The sequence below is a fragment of the Amia ocellicauda genome, chromosome 17 (genome assembly GCF_036373705.1).
Source record: "Amia ocellicauda isolate fAmiCal2 chromosome 17, fAmiCal2.hap1, whole genome shotgun sequence".
NCBI classification, from domain to species: domain Eukaryota; kingdom Metazoa; phylum Chordata; class Actinopteri; order Amiiformes; family Amiidae; genus Amia; species Amia ocellicauda.
Genome location: NC_089866.1, coordinates 4,936,317 through 4,952,338, shown reverse-complemented (window position 1 = coordinate 4,952,338; position 16,022 = coordinate 4,936,317). Strand labels below are relative to the sequence as shown.

The 16,022-nt window shown below is 45.2% G+C and overlaps 1 protein-coding gene across 1 annotated transcript in view; it reads right to left on the bottom strand.

Moving 5' to 3' along the window:
* Positions 1–16,022, bottom strand: part of ankfn1b (ankyrin repeat and fibronectin type III domain containing 1b) — a 163,727-nt gene that overhangs the window by 133,175 nt on the left and 14,530 nt on the right. The window contains exon 2 of the mRNA XM_066689307.1: positions 11,972–12,100. Within this exon, the coding sequence (XP_066545404.1) occupies positions 11,972–11,988 (17 nt within the window). The 5' untranslated portion in view covers positions 11,989–12,100. The remainder of the gene's footprint in view (positions 1–11,971; positions 12,101–16,022) is intronic.

The following is a 16,022-nucleotide window of genomic DNA, read 5'->3' as shown; positions in this document are numbered from 1 at the left end:
ATCTACGGGTTCAGGAGGGGAAAAAGACAGGAGGCACTTACCCCCAGGATACACAGTGTGGTAAATCTACACTCTCGCTGTCATTTAGGCATCTTGTTTGGTGAATTACTCCAGTGCCGAAGATGCATCAGTTGGCATTAACATATCCATCCCCATTTCCTGTTATGTCACCTTAATTGTCAATGCTGACGTTAATGATGGCTTGAGAGACGGAAAAGTCAATACAATCTCCAGCGCCAATCCACAAAACTCTGACAGAACACGTACTCGTTCTCTCTCTCTCTCTCTCTCGTTTTATTTATTTATAAAGCAATTTCACGGCCGTGTAACAACAAGCCTAACAACCTCAAATGACTTCCCTTTCCGTGTGCGCAGAAATGTCCAATTACAACGCAACCTTTTTAACCAGAGTCCTGCTCAGCCACGATTAGTCATTCCAAAAAGAGAATTACAAAAGAACACTGCACTGGGGGCTAAGACGGATACAAAAGGCTTTCCGTTATTACACGAGAGAAAGATTAGTTTAAGGAAGAATTAAAGGGTAGAGGAAATAATTAACTAATCATCGAGGGTGAGAAGGAAATGACAGGCTTTATTTTACGCTGACAAAGGAAGCAAAGCTGAACATCTCCCTCGAGAAAAAGTTAAAGTTGGTCTCATCTGGGGGGGGTCACGGGACATTAGTGTACCTTCAGTTCTCAGAGGGACATTGAGTAGTACACAGGGGCTGGGTTTTAGATCCAAGGACGTGAAGTACTAAAACTAAACTACCACCGCAGGGCAAGGGAACAAAGAAAGAAATTAATGATGACGCACACCTGCAAACCAACAACATCATTAGAACGTCCAAAACGTTTACAGCATTAAATTTTGTTGTTTTTTTTACACTGCATTGTGCCAAGTCATTGTTCTATTAAAATAAGCCCACTACGCCTGTGTGATTGAATGAAAGACGGGTCATATAAATTAATCTTTGAATGAACAGCAGAACACTCGGAAAGAAAGAATGAAGGAAACGTTGTTGTTTTCCTCAATGCGGGTGCTTTGATCCAACACAATGGCTGGCCCGCACGCCCCCTCATTATTCGGCACAGTGCATCCGATTACAGTCCTCAATCACCCTGGAAGGGCTTACGCAACAAAGACACCCCGTTTTTTTATTTTTTAAACGATACATGGCATCGATTGCTCCAACGGGAAAATTGAATTTGATTGAACTGCAAAATATCTTTCAGCAAAGGCTTGTGTTGTGTGGAGCTGAAAGAACGCAACTCAAATCGTTCTACACTTCAGTGGATGTATTTATTATGTTTGAAGGCAGTTTTAAAGTGTTCTGAATTTGTGTATTTCCAGAACATCCCCCCCTATACTTTCAGACCTCTCCGTCTTCTCCTCTCAACTCAAACCCCCCGCTCTCTTTTTCCTTTCCTGGTCAAACTCCGACGCCCCCTCTCCTGCTTCCCTCCATCTTTTACAACTCTGCTATCACTCTATCCCACTTTCTTTTCCCTTTCCCTCCATCTCTCGCTCCTGCTGCTGCGCCGCCCGCCTCCTCTGATCCGAGTGAGCCGTGTGACGTCGAGATCTCTTCACACCTGAATAGAGTCCCTCGGTTGTCAGGTCTTATCAGGCAGTGGCAGCCGCTGGGCCGGTGTCTGGATCAGCGAAGACAGACGCTGCGGTGCCGTACGTTCCCAGCCGAAACAAGCCGTTTAACGACCCACACCTCTGTCGAGTGCGAAGACCGACATGACGACAATGGAGCGACGGGCTACACCAAATCACCCGAGCCGTTTTCTTATTGTTCTTTCATCTTTCAGCCATGGAACGACTTCTTTAACTTCCTTCACAGTGTTGAGCATTTGTGACTTCTGGCTAATCTATTTTTGTTAATTTGGCCCACACTGGTCTTTCATAAGCTTGTAATTTGGCTGCCCTGAAGTATAGTGATGCACAAAGTATTCTCCACTTTGTTTACCCGCAAAATGAAAGTAGCAACTTAAGCAAAAGAGAAAAATTCAGAAGAGCTAACGGAGCACCGTGGAGGGATGTTCTTGGAGGCCACCTTAGCCATAGAAAGATGGAGCATCTCAACACGTGAAATCGAATCAAGCCTCCCCCCTGAGCTTAGCGCGTTTCCCCCCACGGCCACTGCACCCCCCACCCCCCCCACAGAGGAACCTAGTCCGGTCGGAGAAAATAGCAGCGCCGCTAGGCTACATTAGTCACTGCACGAGGCACTGTGCAAGGAAAGAGCCTGGGAAATCGGTGCGGGAATTAAAAAGAAAAAACAGAGAGAGAGGGAGAACAGAGAAAGAAAATCTAATCTATCGACTCAAGTTACATCTCTGCAGGCTATGAAAATCAGGACTGCCGTCTGATACCAAACACAAAGCATGTTCCTAAGTCACAACAGCATCCCTTATTTTGGATATGTCGAAAATCATCCCATCTTATTATATGGCTTAGCCTGGAGTCGTGGCGTCTCTGTGGAGAAGTCATTTGTCCGGCTTGTGAAATGTCGCTTTTTTTTTGGTGTGCTTCTTCTGCAAGACTAAAAACTAAAAAATTGGTTAAATCTTCATCCCACAGCCCACATCCCACATCCCACATTAATTCACTTTAATTCACTTTTCACTGGTTAATTCACTTTAAATGAATTCACTTAATTAATTCAGTGTAATTCATACATTTACAGTGACTGATTGTGCCGTCAAGTGATGCTTATAGCAGGCTAGTGGACTAGTCGAGCACCTGTCATTAACACACCAGTATGATGAACTTGGCCTGGATTCGAGGCCCTGTTCAATGCAAGAGGCAGGAGACCGAATAAACTCCCCGTGTCAGACGTGGAAAAGTAATACAGTCACCTACAGAAGCCTAGCAAATTAGTGAACCGAAACAGATGTTGTCGATACCATCAGAAACAAAGGCAAAACCGATAGACGCCAAATAGGAAGCTGGCACCAAAATGGATGATCTGTGAGTGTAAAAGATTTCAGAATGGACACAAGCACTCAGATATTTAGACAAATGTGCCAGGCGTTCACTATCAGAATGTGAGAAGATATTTCTCTCTCAGTCAAACAGCAAATTTCACACCGTCTCTAAAAAACTAGGACACATGCCTTTATTTGATTATTTCTTCTTTTGCTCAAGGGCTAAATTGCCTCGCTCTGACTCAAACTGCAATGCAATTAGGTGAGAACTAAATTGATCTTCATCTACAGAGGGTGCAATAACCTAAAATATAGGGCCACATTAAACCCACCTGGTATAAAACCTCTCTATTGGACCACAACTGTAGTGTCCTCCCCAGCCAACTGGACCCAAACCAATGTTGACCAATTCCTCAGCACAGTTTTCCCACCAGAGCATGTCTTGGGGGGCTAGATCGACTGCTGGCCCATAAATATCCATAAATCCTAGCTTCGCAATTGTGGCCCAATACAGGAGACCAACAGGTAGTGATGGATCTTTTGTTGGGTCCACCGCTCCCAATAATTGTTTCTAAGCCACCTTTGGGCTTCATCTATTCAGGAAGTGTGAAGCCAACTGACACGTCAAGAACACGTCCCTGCACGTGGAGAGATCGGTCATTAATCCAGTCTGCTGGGGTGCTGCTAATAATGCTTGGGAGTTAATCTGAAAACAACCCAACACAATCTTTATTGGAATACAGTGTCAAGTCTCCTGGCTGTATTCTTAAACATATACACTACCGGTCAAAAGTTTTAGAAAACCTAACATTTTTCAGTTTTTATTGAAATGTGTGCAGTTTAATGTCTCAATATACTCTGAAATTAAAGCATAGAACAGATTAACAATTGAAGATAAAAAATTAATCATGGAATCATTTTGTTTAACAAAATGTAACCCCTTAAGCTGACAAACCCTTCTGGTACCCTTAAAAGGGCAGCAAATCCATGTGCTTCTCTTTAATCCCATGTGTACTCTTCACTGATGTGTTGTTTGCAAAGTGTTTGGTATCCCATGAAAGTGAGACTCTCAGCTTTCTAACAATGTGAAGCATTCGATGAGGTGAAAAAAAATGTTTTTTATCCCCCATCCGCATTCTGAAATAGGGGGTGGGGGGATACTTGGTCCAAGTAGGAATACAAAATCTCAGAAAATATTGACAATTATGAAATATTCTGGAACCAGACAGTCTACTGATCAAAACAAGACCATCCACATTTTGGTAGAAGCAACACACACCTGTAGAGAGCTCAACATGTCAAGATGGACAACTCTGTTTACAGTGTACTAATACACAACGATTTTACATCATTGGATCTGAACATCAAATGATATATACTGCATTAAATCGATAGGTTGAAATGAAACACACTGGTAGCCAAGAGAATACGCTTTCAAACGATGTGCACATTGTAGGAATAAAGTGTAGCTTCTATGCACAGGAGCTGCGCGTAACACTGACAAATAATACTTAAGAGTGTGTAGTAACACAGTACAGTTTATTTCCCTCATTAACATGCAAATCAATTTATAACTTTTTTGAAATGTGTTATTCTGGATTTTTTTGTTGTTATTCTGTCTCTCACTGTTAAAATACACCTACCATTAAAATTATAGACTGATCATTTCTTTGTCAGTGGGCAAACGTACAAAATCAGCAGGGGATCAAATACTTTTTTCCCTCACTGTATTAAACTGAAATGTACATTATGTTTCAGTTTTTGGTAACCTAAACTTTTTTTTGTAACCTCTGGCAGTTTACCGCTAACCTTTGTATCATTTCAGGTTGTTCACTGGACTTGAACTGCTTACATTTCAATACAAACTGGACAAATAGGGGTGTTCTAAAACTTTTGACCGGTAGTGGGAAAATCTGTGGGAATGTACTACACTACACTGCATCAGATACAGTATGATGTGATGACATTTCACTGGGATTACGTTCTTTAAAGTAATAAGTTTGGCACAAAGTGGGAAGTAATTTATCTCTATATTCCCATCACCTGAAGAGGAGTCTCCTTCGAGGACACACCGGTGGGCTGCGCGTGTTAATTGCATCTGTTCAATAATGTTCAATGTCCAAACTCAGAGGAAGCCGCTGTATCTCAACATCAGTGTCCAGAAATGTGCTGCAACTGAACGAGGGTCTCTTTAATCACAATGTGGACTACTTAGTGGGTTAATCAGTTATTTATGAATGCTTGACTTGGGGGGGGATTTGAAATACAGTAGGGCATGCTAATATATACATTAAAGTTTGATGTCGATATGGAAATGACTTTGAAACTATCTACCCGCTTTGATCATTTACTATAAGGGCGCCCAACTGCTTTGCTTTACAGCTTCTTCGCCGGAGGCCGATCCACTTTTACTGCTCGGCTCTTTCAAAATGGATGCAGGATCCCTGCGGCGCGGTCATCGGCTCGGTTTGATCATGTGACCGACCCACCTCTCGGAGGTTTGATGTAACAGCTCCGACCAGCAGCACGCGCCCTGGGCTGGTTCATTGGGACGTCTTGCAGTGAAAATGTTGCTACACTAAGAGTCTCCTCACCTGCCCAGCCTGTATCCTTTCAGAAAAATAATACAGGAAAAAATGGGGGAGGTTAGGGGACATGGGGAGTTGATAGATAAGCTTTTATTGCTCTATTAGCAGCAGAGTAGCCACAATCGCATCGCACAATTGATGCGGTGACATTTCGCACTGAGATGTGTGGAACAAAACTGGAATCAAATATTGGTTTATGAAGCAGTAATGTTTGCCCGTGTCATTTGAGGAATTATCAGCAGGAAAAAGAAAATCAATATTGCGCCTTCTCAGTCTCTCTCACTTGCTGTACTACTGTACTACCTCTGTATTAAGATGCACCCCCATCCCTCATTGATCCTCACTCGGCCTCTCTCGCTCTCTCTCTGCTGTGGACGGTGTGTGGCGAGGGCCACGGGGCTCCACGGACACAATTCTCCTCTCCCTTTCCTTGCCGCACAGAGAATGGAAGTAATTATTTCTCTCTCTCTCCCGTCTGATTGCCACTCAGAGAGCTGTCCATCTCAACCCAGCCACCCCAGGCAACTCCCCCACCCCCGCCACCTTGTTCGCTCCCTGTCCCCGACCCCCCTCTCCAACGCAACTGAAACGTATGGGGGGGGAAGAAGGAACTCAGATTGTGCTCTTCTTTTAGATTCCACTTCTGCAAAAGTGCCGTCAAATAAATCAGCTTGATTATGATTTTAATAGTCCCTGAATTAGTCATGAATTGGAGGCAAAGCGCCCACAGGAACTCTGAACTCCTCAAAACCAACACAAATTTCATCCCTCGATTTCAGATGAATTATGAATAGGAAGTTATCCTTATATCTCGCAGCGATTACTTATTTAAAGACAATTCTGAAAAAGTCGTGCTGAGCTGGGAAAATTAGAAGCCATTACCGGGCACCGATTTCTCTATGCCAGCCAGAACTGTAACTTATCAATGAAGAAACTTTAAAACCTTAAAGATGCAGTCTTCGCCCACATTGTCTTCCAGCTCAGGTATTTTAACCTGTAATCCTGGCCTGCCTAGTGAATAATCAAGAGATTCACGTTTTTTCTATTGATGTAGCAGAACGGAAATGCATTACTCAAAAGACCTCTGAACCCAATGCTTCCTCCCCATTTCCCTCTGTACCGGTTTTCATCCTAGTAGCACGGGCCCAGACAGAGAGAGGCAGCAGGCAGAAAGGGAGAGGGTCCCGTCCTCGGGATTGTGTGAATGAAGTGACATTTAGATTAGTCTCGGGAGCGCTGCTGGGAAAATATTGTGTGGCCTTAATTAAGAAACGGAGGATTAAACAATGTCAATTACAGCTCAGCAGCAGCAATTAAGCCAGGTTGAGTAAGAAATGAGAATTAAAAAAGCACAGAGCTCCACTGATAGTTACTGATGGGAGGCAATCAGGGCGAGGGAGCTTGGAGAAGGTTTGCGGTTTTACCACACAGAAGCAAACCGACCGCAAGAGGCCAGCACACTTAGAGATCATTTTATCTGCAGCTCCAAGGTGATGCATGCATACAGGTGTATAAAAGCAAACTGCTGGAAACAGGAAACTATGAATTTCAGTTTGAATGAACGGGGAGTTTTTCCATTTCATTTAATGTCCTTGATCGGAGGCAGAAAAGGGGAAAAACCCGAAAGGTGCCCGGGCACAATGTCAAACTTCCTGGCCGTCCTCTGTGAGAGACGGCCTGTCCTGCCTCTGCTCCCAGCGTGGCGGTATTTTTAGCACACGGTTGTGTGAGCCACGGGACTGCGTTTCGTCCTTTTTTTCTCTCCTTTCTCCTTACTCGTCAGCTGAGGCTGCGGCTACACCCAGCTCCTGCCGGAGCTGCCACTGCAGAGATTAATGACTCAGGAGGGAACATCAGGGGAGCTCGTCTTTTTGCCCGAGCTCAAAGACACAGCATCTCTGCTGTCTCACTATAGGCAATTGAGTTTTTGTAGTTGAAACTATAAAAGGGTCAATATTTAAAACATTACCTACATATACTATTAGTTCTTACTAATAGTTTCACAGACATCTGTATTTCCCAACTCTATCTAAAAACAAATAATCTCACCGGTCTCTGGAACATATAGTGCCTTGCATGGTATGCTGCCTCACAGTGCATTAGAGAGAAAAGAAACCCAAGAGCAAGTGACAATGATTAAACATTAAGAAAATAACCTGGAAGCGTACAGCACATTTTGCTTTCAGGAAGGTAGTGCAAAGCTGTACGGGTGGTACTGTACCTTTTCTCACACATTCTGCTGTGTGCCAGGACACTCAGTTTCGATATGATTGACCTATTCTGACTCCCACTTCACTCTGTGTACAACATGTCCTCTGTGAAGTGAAAACTGCCTGTGCATTATCCTCTGAATTCACACAGGACTCGTTTCTCAGTAAGTGTCCGTTTGCTTCCCCCAAGTGAAATGGAAACCCCCCCCCCCCCATGCTGTCCTGTGTGGCGGTCGAGCAGCCGCCCACTCAGGCTCTTGAGGAGAGAGGTGGGGTTCACAGTTTAATGAGAGGATGTCAGACAGCGCCAGGCATGGATTTTGCACCTGGAAGCCATGCTGTCATCACCCCCTGAGACAAGCTGTGAAATCTCACTGACAAGCACTGCGTGGCGAAGGGAGGGGTAATGGCGGGGCGGGGAGGTGGGGGACTGTGTCAATCAGAGCTCAACGACCGGCGGCGGTGTCTTCCAGGATTCGAGCCCCCTCTAGACCACCATGCACCCACTCTTTCCACGTCAGCCTTCAACCTGATATGGACCGAACTTTAAAAATGCTTTCAGCACCACAATGAAGACCGCTCGGTAACCAGGCCTTCTTGGAAGAAGCGGAGGAAGGCCGTTCGCCGCAGCACCCAGGGACTGAAGCCAATCGCATCCGGAGATGTTTAAATGAGAGCAAACCGAAAGGAGTGGAAGGAAAGAAGAATATGAGAGTCCGGGTGTGCAGTGCAGTCACACGAGCCCAACGCGTGGACAGCAAAATCACAGGCTGTCACAGCTGACAAAAAAAAATGGTCAACCACTGTAGTTAGTCCAGCTGAGCAGTAAAAAAATAACAGCTGCTTAATGCACACCTGTCCTGGCCTCAGTTCTCCACAACAGTGAATAGACTGGCCTGGGTTTTTGAGCTAAATCAATCACGTAACAATTGTAAGACAAACGTACCAAAAAACAAAGGACTTCAATCAAAATTAAATATGAATGTTTAATAGCCAGGTTTAATGCTGTAACAAAGTTTCTCACTGCGTTCATGCTGCGTCCTACACAAAATACCTAACTCACTGCCAATCCCTTAACGAGGCTCCAACTGCTCAGAGCTGGTATTCAAAGATTTTTTTATAGTGGAACTCAAATCGGGGACCCGTTTCCAAACCCAGCCCTCTCTAATCTGCACGTTCAGCAGTTACAATCTTTTTTCCCCCCCTCAGCAGGGAAGCATATCCAACAAGCTTTGTGAATTATGATATAACATTTCCTGCCATTACTGCTCACACTAATGTGGAACGCACCCTTCTAAGAGGGAGAACTAATCGAGTCCGTGTCGAACACTGGGCCCTCGTGCCTCCAGCGCTGGCACTGTGGAAATATTAATTTAGCGGCGCGGGGAAGTGACAGGCCTCGCTGGGAAGAGCGAGTGGTTTCCATTTCGCAGTTATCGAAGGGGTTTAACATCAATGTGACAGAGCTGCCGCTGTTTTAATACCCTCGTCTCGCAGGTCAGCTGGTGTAATATCAGATGAACCGCCACGATCACCCCGTCAATTGTCGACTCCGGTATTTGTCTCACCGCTCTGCACATGGGTACAACGCCAAAAAAAAAAAGGGAAGTGGTTCACAGGGGACTGAGATAAAATGATGAATAATACGAGACAGGGGATTAACATTTTACAAGCGTTTCACAGAGACGGGAACTATCGGTTTTCATCTTTGAACATTAAAAATGAAACCAAACCTAAATCCAGCTCTGTACAGTCGAGTGTTTTTCTAGTTGGATCCTGCTGGAAACCCACCTGAAGTACCTCAACTGGAACCAGTCCAGAGAGTAGAAGAGAGCGCCGCACCGAACGCAAGTAGCCTGAGGACACCAGACCAGAGGCTGCGCTTACAAAACATCAGACCTGTCAAATTCCACATTTCACTTTAGAATAATTCTTGGAAGAACGCACGACCGCTTTCAGTTCCTCTCCTCCGTTTTTCTCAATGGAGACAAATCTCTTCCCGGTCCTACAGCCCTGAGGAGACGAGGTCCTCCGCCGAGCAATATTCCTGTGTGAACTTTATCAAGCAGTCTCTCCCCTGCCTCGCCGTGTTGTAGGGAACATAATTCATACGCGTGTGATCCGTGATCGAGACGCACAAAGCTCTGACATTTTGAAGCTTTTCTTGGCAGGAGAACGTGAACATGCGCTACAGTAATAAATCATCAAGAAGCCGGTTCTCCGGGCGCACACTCTGGGTTAATGGCAATCTCTTAAACAACAGCCCCCCTCACCTCGCACAAATGATGCGGAGTGCCGTAATGAGGGAGATAAGCAGGTTCAACACAGACGCTCGCCACTCGTGCGTGTAACCAAACACAGATGTAATCACACATTGCTGCTAGAGTCTCTCCTGGACCGTTACGACTGCCCGGGTCTTGTTCTTGCCTCATCACAGGGGCCCTTAACGCAGGTACGGGTCACAGACAGAGAGCTGTGTGATGGCAGAGCGGTCTGGTCTGGGGTACCCCAAGATGTCAACATCAGTCTGCCAGGTACACCGCGGCAGGCAGGGCCCCAGGCACGCAAGAAAACGCAGGATAAAATGCCAAGCGGGGCACAGACAATTATATAATAAGAGGAATTACTATAATAACCGTGATAAGCCCTGATGAGATCTCCAAATCATGCCACTGACTGTGGGCTAAACTGAGCCCTGCTGGGGGGGTGCGTAAACTGGCCAAAACTGTGGAAAAGTTACAATGTTCCGTGTCTTCGGTGAATCGAAGATTGTAAGAGCGAGATACAGGTATAACCTAAGGTGCAACAACCCCCTCTTGTGGTTCCTCCACAGTATTACACAGACATAAGAACAAAGTTTACAATCGAGAGGAGGCCATTCGCCCCGTCGTGCTCGTTTGGTGTCCATTAATAACTCGGTGATCCAAGGATCCTATCCAGTCTGTTTTTGAATGTTCCCAAATGGTCTCTTCAGCCACATCGCTGGGGAGTTTGTTCAGATTGTGACGCCTCTCTGTGTGAAGAAGTGTCTCCCGTTTTCTGTCTTGAATGCCTTGAAGCCCAATTTCCATTTGTGTCCCCGGGTGCGTGTGTCCCTGCTGATCTGGAAAAGATCCTCTGGTTTGATGTGGTCGATGCCTTTCATGATTTTGAAGACTTGGATCAAGTCCCCACGTAGTCTCCTCTGTTCCAGGGTGAAAAGGTTCAGTTCCTCAGTCTCTCAGTAGGACTTTCCCTTCAGACCTGGAATAAGTCTGGTTGCTCTCCTCTGAACTGCCTCTAGAGCAGCGATATCTTTCTTGAAGTGTGGAGCCCAGAACTGTCCACAGTATCCAGATGAGCTCTAACTAGTGCATTGTACAGTCTGAACATCACTGCCCTTGTTCTCAACTCTACACTTTTGACAATATACCCTAACATTGCGTTTGCCTTTTTTATTGCTTCTCCACATTGTTTGGATGGAGAAAGTGAGGAGTCCACATAGACTCCTAGGTCTTTCTCATGCGTTAGACTCCACAAGTTAATCCATAAGGGAAGCATACATGTAATCATCCAGTCGGGTCGTCCCAAGTAGGGGTCATCCTGTTCCTCACGGTGGAGAAGTCATGCACTGGCGTTAAGAGTCCAGTTTAGTTTCTCTGAATGTGTGCGGTCGGGCAGGTTAATAGAGACTGGATTAGTTTTGTTTAAATGTCACTGAGAAAGCACTGTAGTCGGATTTTGTAACCGATAACCCATTGGACAAGACAGCAGGAGTGGGAGACGTTAGGGAATCTAGGGGAGAGACTCAAGTCTGGTTAAGTGGATTATTTGTCTTTATTGGGCTTGGGAATTACAAACCGAGTGTTCCAGGACTTTTTATAAAGGCAGCCACTGTCTTTGTTAAAGTATCCCCCACAAAGCGCTGATAAAGATGTTTGAACGACCATTATTAACATCACAGAGACGGATGATTGAGCTTTGAAGCACCAATCAATTAAGCAACCGACGCCATAAAGAGAAGATTCAGGGTGATGATAGGGCCGGGCTACAGGCTTTTGGAAAGAGTCTCATTGATTCTCGCACACACATTCGTTGGGATAAAAAAGCACAACCTCATCCCCTAGCATAAACAGGGTTGGTCATTGTGCCTTTTTGTCCTCTGTCAAATCAGAATAAGGCAAGGAAGCAAACAGGAAGTGACATCAACAATTCGACGGTGGAAACTTTGAGAGTTATAGCAACAGGATCCTACCCAATTAAGATATCCATGCTGGCTCCATCAGATTTCCTGCTCCTGACCTGACACTCCGGTCCCGGGTTCGACAAGGACCGACCCAGTTTTCGAGTGGGCCACTTCTTCACAGCACTCCCATCCCAACACCTAATGGCCAGGCAGAAGAAAGACAAATTAATACATCAAGCATCTCTGAAGACCGATAAAGCCAAGCACGGCACCATTTGGTCTCATGGTGCTGTTCCAGGACAATGCGCTACGTAGGCGCAGGTCTGTCCTTCGCTGGTGGCGAGGCTCGATCACAAGGCGATTCCAGGAAAGGTTACATAAATAGAGGCTCATCTGACTCGGCTCTTATCTGGTTCGAGAGAGAGGGGGAGGTGGGTCTCTCTCTCTCTCTCTCTCTCTCTCTCTCTCTCTCTCTCTCTCTCTCTCTCTCTCTCTCTGTGCGCAAGTACAAACTGTCTTGGGGTGACATTCTGGACAACACACTTGACTCCAACCTGTAACTGAGGATCTCATTATACCTTTGGCCCCAGGGACTCCCAAGCACAGGGGCCCGTGTCACCATTCACTGTGATTCAATATCCGATTCATCTCAGCCCCCTTCTGGTAAACATCACTTCTCCTATCAAGTCATTCATAATAATACTTTAGTGATCTGTACATTATTAATTTTATTAAAATTTGCTGTGAAGATAGAAAGCAAACTCCATTTTTCAAAGTTTTTATTTCACCAGGCAAGAGGACATGTTGGAGTAAATCTCTCGTGTTTCACCGCAATAGAGGCATCCTAACACAAATTACATTAAAAAAAACGGTTGAGCTTTGGTTTCATGCACAGACTGGTGCTAACAAACCAGCTGCCGTGTTGCATGATAATTAGCCGCCCTAAACACGTAATGCCCTGATCTAGTGCAAGTTGTTCCCTGAGGGGTCCTCCTTAATCCTCCTAAAGACACCCCTGATGGTATCATTCACAGCGCAGGGCTTATCGGAGCAGACCTGTGCAGAGGATCCTCTCAGACACGCTGCTCGTTTGGTGCAGAAAACAATACAAAAGCACTTTGGCGTGTTCGACAAAAGCACACGTGTGTGGGACGCTGGCAGTGTGACGGTCTGACCGCCCACGATCTCCTGGCCAGCCCGGCACGGGGTCTCTGAGAACAGCAGAGCCCTTATTCGCCAAGCTACAAATGCTACACTTGTGCAACTCGTCCAATCTAGCCCTGTAAACATCCTCGGCACACATCTGTCAGGCCCGTACCCAGGGGCAGCACAGGCAGCGGCAGCTGGGGACCCGGCCAGAGCTCACATGTTCCTCCACATGACACATTACAAGGGCTGTATTATATTACCCGGGCTTTATCTGCACATCAGGGGTGGTTTGTTGTGCAGAACTGCGCAGAGATTGTGATTGTGAAACTGACATAGATCGGGCACCATTAGGACAACAGTGTTTTTATTTATTCGTATCAGATCTGAAAGGACCGCCTTAAAACCCAAACCCAAATGGGAAGCAGGCCAAGCTGACCCAGGACTGGATCTACACCATCTGCGTCAGAAGCATCTTATTTGATAACTCTTTTCCATTCACAGGCAGTTTGCCACACAGGTTACAGGTATTCGGTACTGAGAAATGCAGCTGCTAGAGTTGGCCCAAACACAAAGATGTCAGATATGTCACCAACACACCAATGTTCGTCTCTTCTGGATTTGAAGTTCTACTTAAACCATTTGGTGAAATCGTCAACTGATACACTAAGCAGGAGGGGGTGAGCCAAGGGATCGTGGTTATTTGTGCACCAAATAAATAAATAAATAAATACCAATTGAATCAACGGAGGGGAAAAAAAATGGTTATTATTCCTGCAATAATCAAACTGTCAGCTGCAAAATAAATAATCCCATCGCTGTAACGCTGTGCACCTGTACAAATTCCATTCCTGCACCGACATCCCAGCTGCCTCGAGCCGCGCAGTTAATTTAGCGTGGCGTCTGATGTTTTTAGTTTTTTTTAAAGCACACAAGGGTAGGAATTTGATTCTGAAATGCTCTATTAAAAGACTCATGTGGAGGTAAGTGCTGACAGCGAGCTTCTTACACAAGCGAAGCCCCAGCGCCTGCATCAGCACAGGCGTTCTGGGGGGGGATTTCATCTTTTCACCTCCTATTAACTACTGAACAGGTTAGCACTCAGCAAGTCAAGTGTGATTAGGTCACAAGAGCAGGGACCGAAAACAGCCAATGCACAGCAGTCAGGTCCATTCTGGCTTTTACAAGATCTGGGTTTAAAACAGTGGGGGCTCTTTAACTCCTCTGTGATAAAAAGGCAGTTAATCAGATAGAAAACCAAAACGAACTGTGGTGGCAAGGGCCAACACTCGCGACTTGTATGAATATTTCTGAATACGTCTCTCAGTGCATCGGCAACGTGTGTATTGAGGCTGCGGAGAGCAGACAGATTAAACTGGCCGTGCAATAACAAATCAAATCGATTTAAGAAACCGGGAGCATCTTGAATGAGGAGAAAGTCCTGCGTCACCGTTCACTGAGAGCTCTGAGGAGCTTTGATTCCGTACCATCGTGTGGTTGTGAATGGAGGGGGGGGTCCATTCCTCTGGGTGCAAAATAGACCTGGGACCCCTGTCCTCAGATACATCCCTCAATTTTCCATGTGCCAGGGTGATCCTCAGGGTTCGCTCCCAGCTTGGAAGTCACGATAGAAAATGACCAAATCCAGACTCTAAAATCGAAGTAAGCTTCAGGCAACAAGCATTTCAAACTGGGTCAAGCTCAGAATGCAAAACGTGGCGGTCTTGCATAAGCTTTGCCAGACCAGGTACGCTGATGGGAGTCAATGTATGCATGAGTCACAAATAAATGAAAAAACAACTACATATACATATAGATATAGATAATCTTCCTATGTGTTTTTATTTACTTGACCCACTAAGCACTAAGCACAAATGAGAGCACAAAAAGGATAAGTTCCCTAAATATAGTCCTAATAAAACTAAAACACTACCAGGATAACTGTAGGAGACCCTGGGCATGTTTTCTTGAAATATTCAACCAAACAATGTTCTCTGGTATAGCTGACCTGCATCTGTTCCCGATGCACAAACTGCATCTTATATTCAACGTGCACCAATGTCAAATGCTGCCGTAACATTTCCTCATCGTTTACACTTCTATACGTGATCTATTCATACACATGCCTGAAGCATTTCCATAGACACAGAACTGGGGTTTAGAAACTTCTTTGCCCAACTGATGTTCTCTTGCAGTTGCGTCTCCTTGACCTACATCAGTGTGTTCTAAATAAAGACTTTGCATGTTATTTTTCGACCTTTGTTCAAAATGCAAATACCTCCTCAACCTAATTTATAAACAAATGTCAATAGAAAGTGAGCAAATCCCCCAATAAACAATGCAGACATGAAAATACAGGTTAAAATACATAAGAAACAAAAAGCCACAGAGAGAAAAATCTAAACAACTTACAGCAACTGTCTGTAAGGAAGCATAATTCCCCCAACCGGCGCTTCTACTAGGAGTGAAATAAAAAATAACCGGCCAGGTCTGTTAGCTTGTGTCAGTACAATCCACCGCAGTGCCAGAGAAACCTGCCTCCCAGCACATCCACAGAAAGCCTGGTAACATTCGCAAGGTCTGAATCAAACAGGTCACCCTCCCTCCGCATAGCACAGAAGAAAAAAAGAAAAAAGGAGAAATGGGACAAATTAATTATTCAGCAATTTGAAGGAAGCTCTCCTACGCAAAAGGGAACATAGTAATTATGGCATTTCAACCGACACAAAGCAGAACAAAATGGAAAGATGGAAAGATCAACAGGTGAGCTGCAGTCAAAGAGGGTTGGTTTGTTTGTTTCATTTGAGATCTCCCCACTGGGTTTGGGATGCATCAGTCGATGGTCAGGACTCCTCTGTGTGCTCGGTCACTTTGAACTGACCGGAAATCGACCCGCAACCACTTCTCTTCTTTTTCACACCCTTTTCAAATCCAGCTGCTTTTTTTCCCTCCCTCCATTTCAGGTGACCAAGAT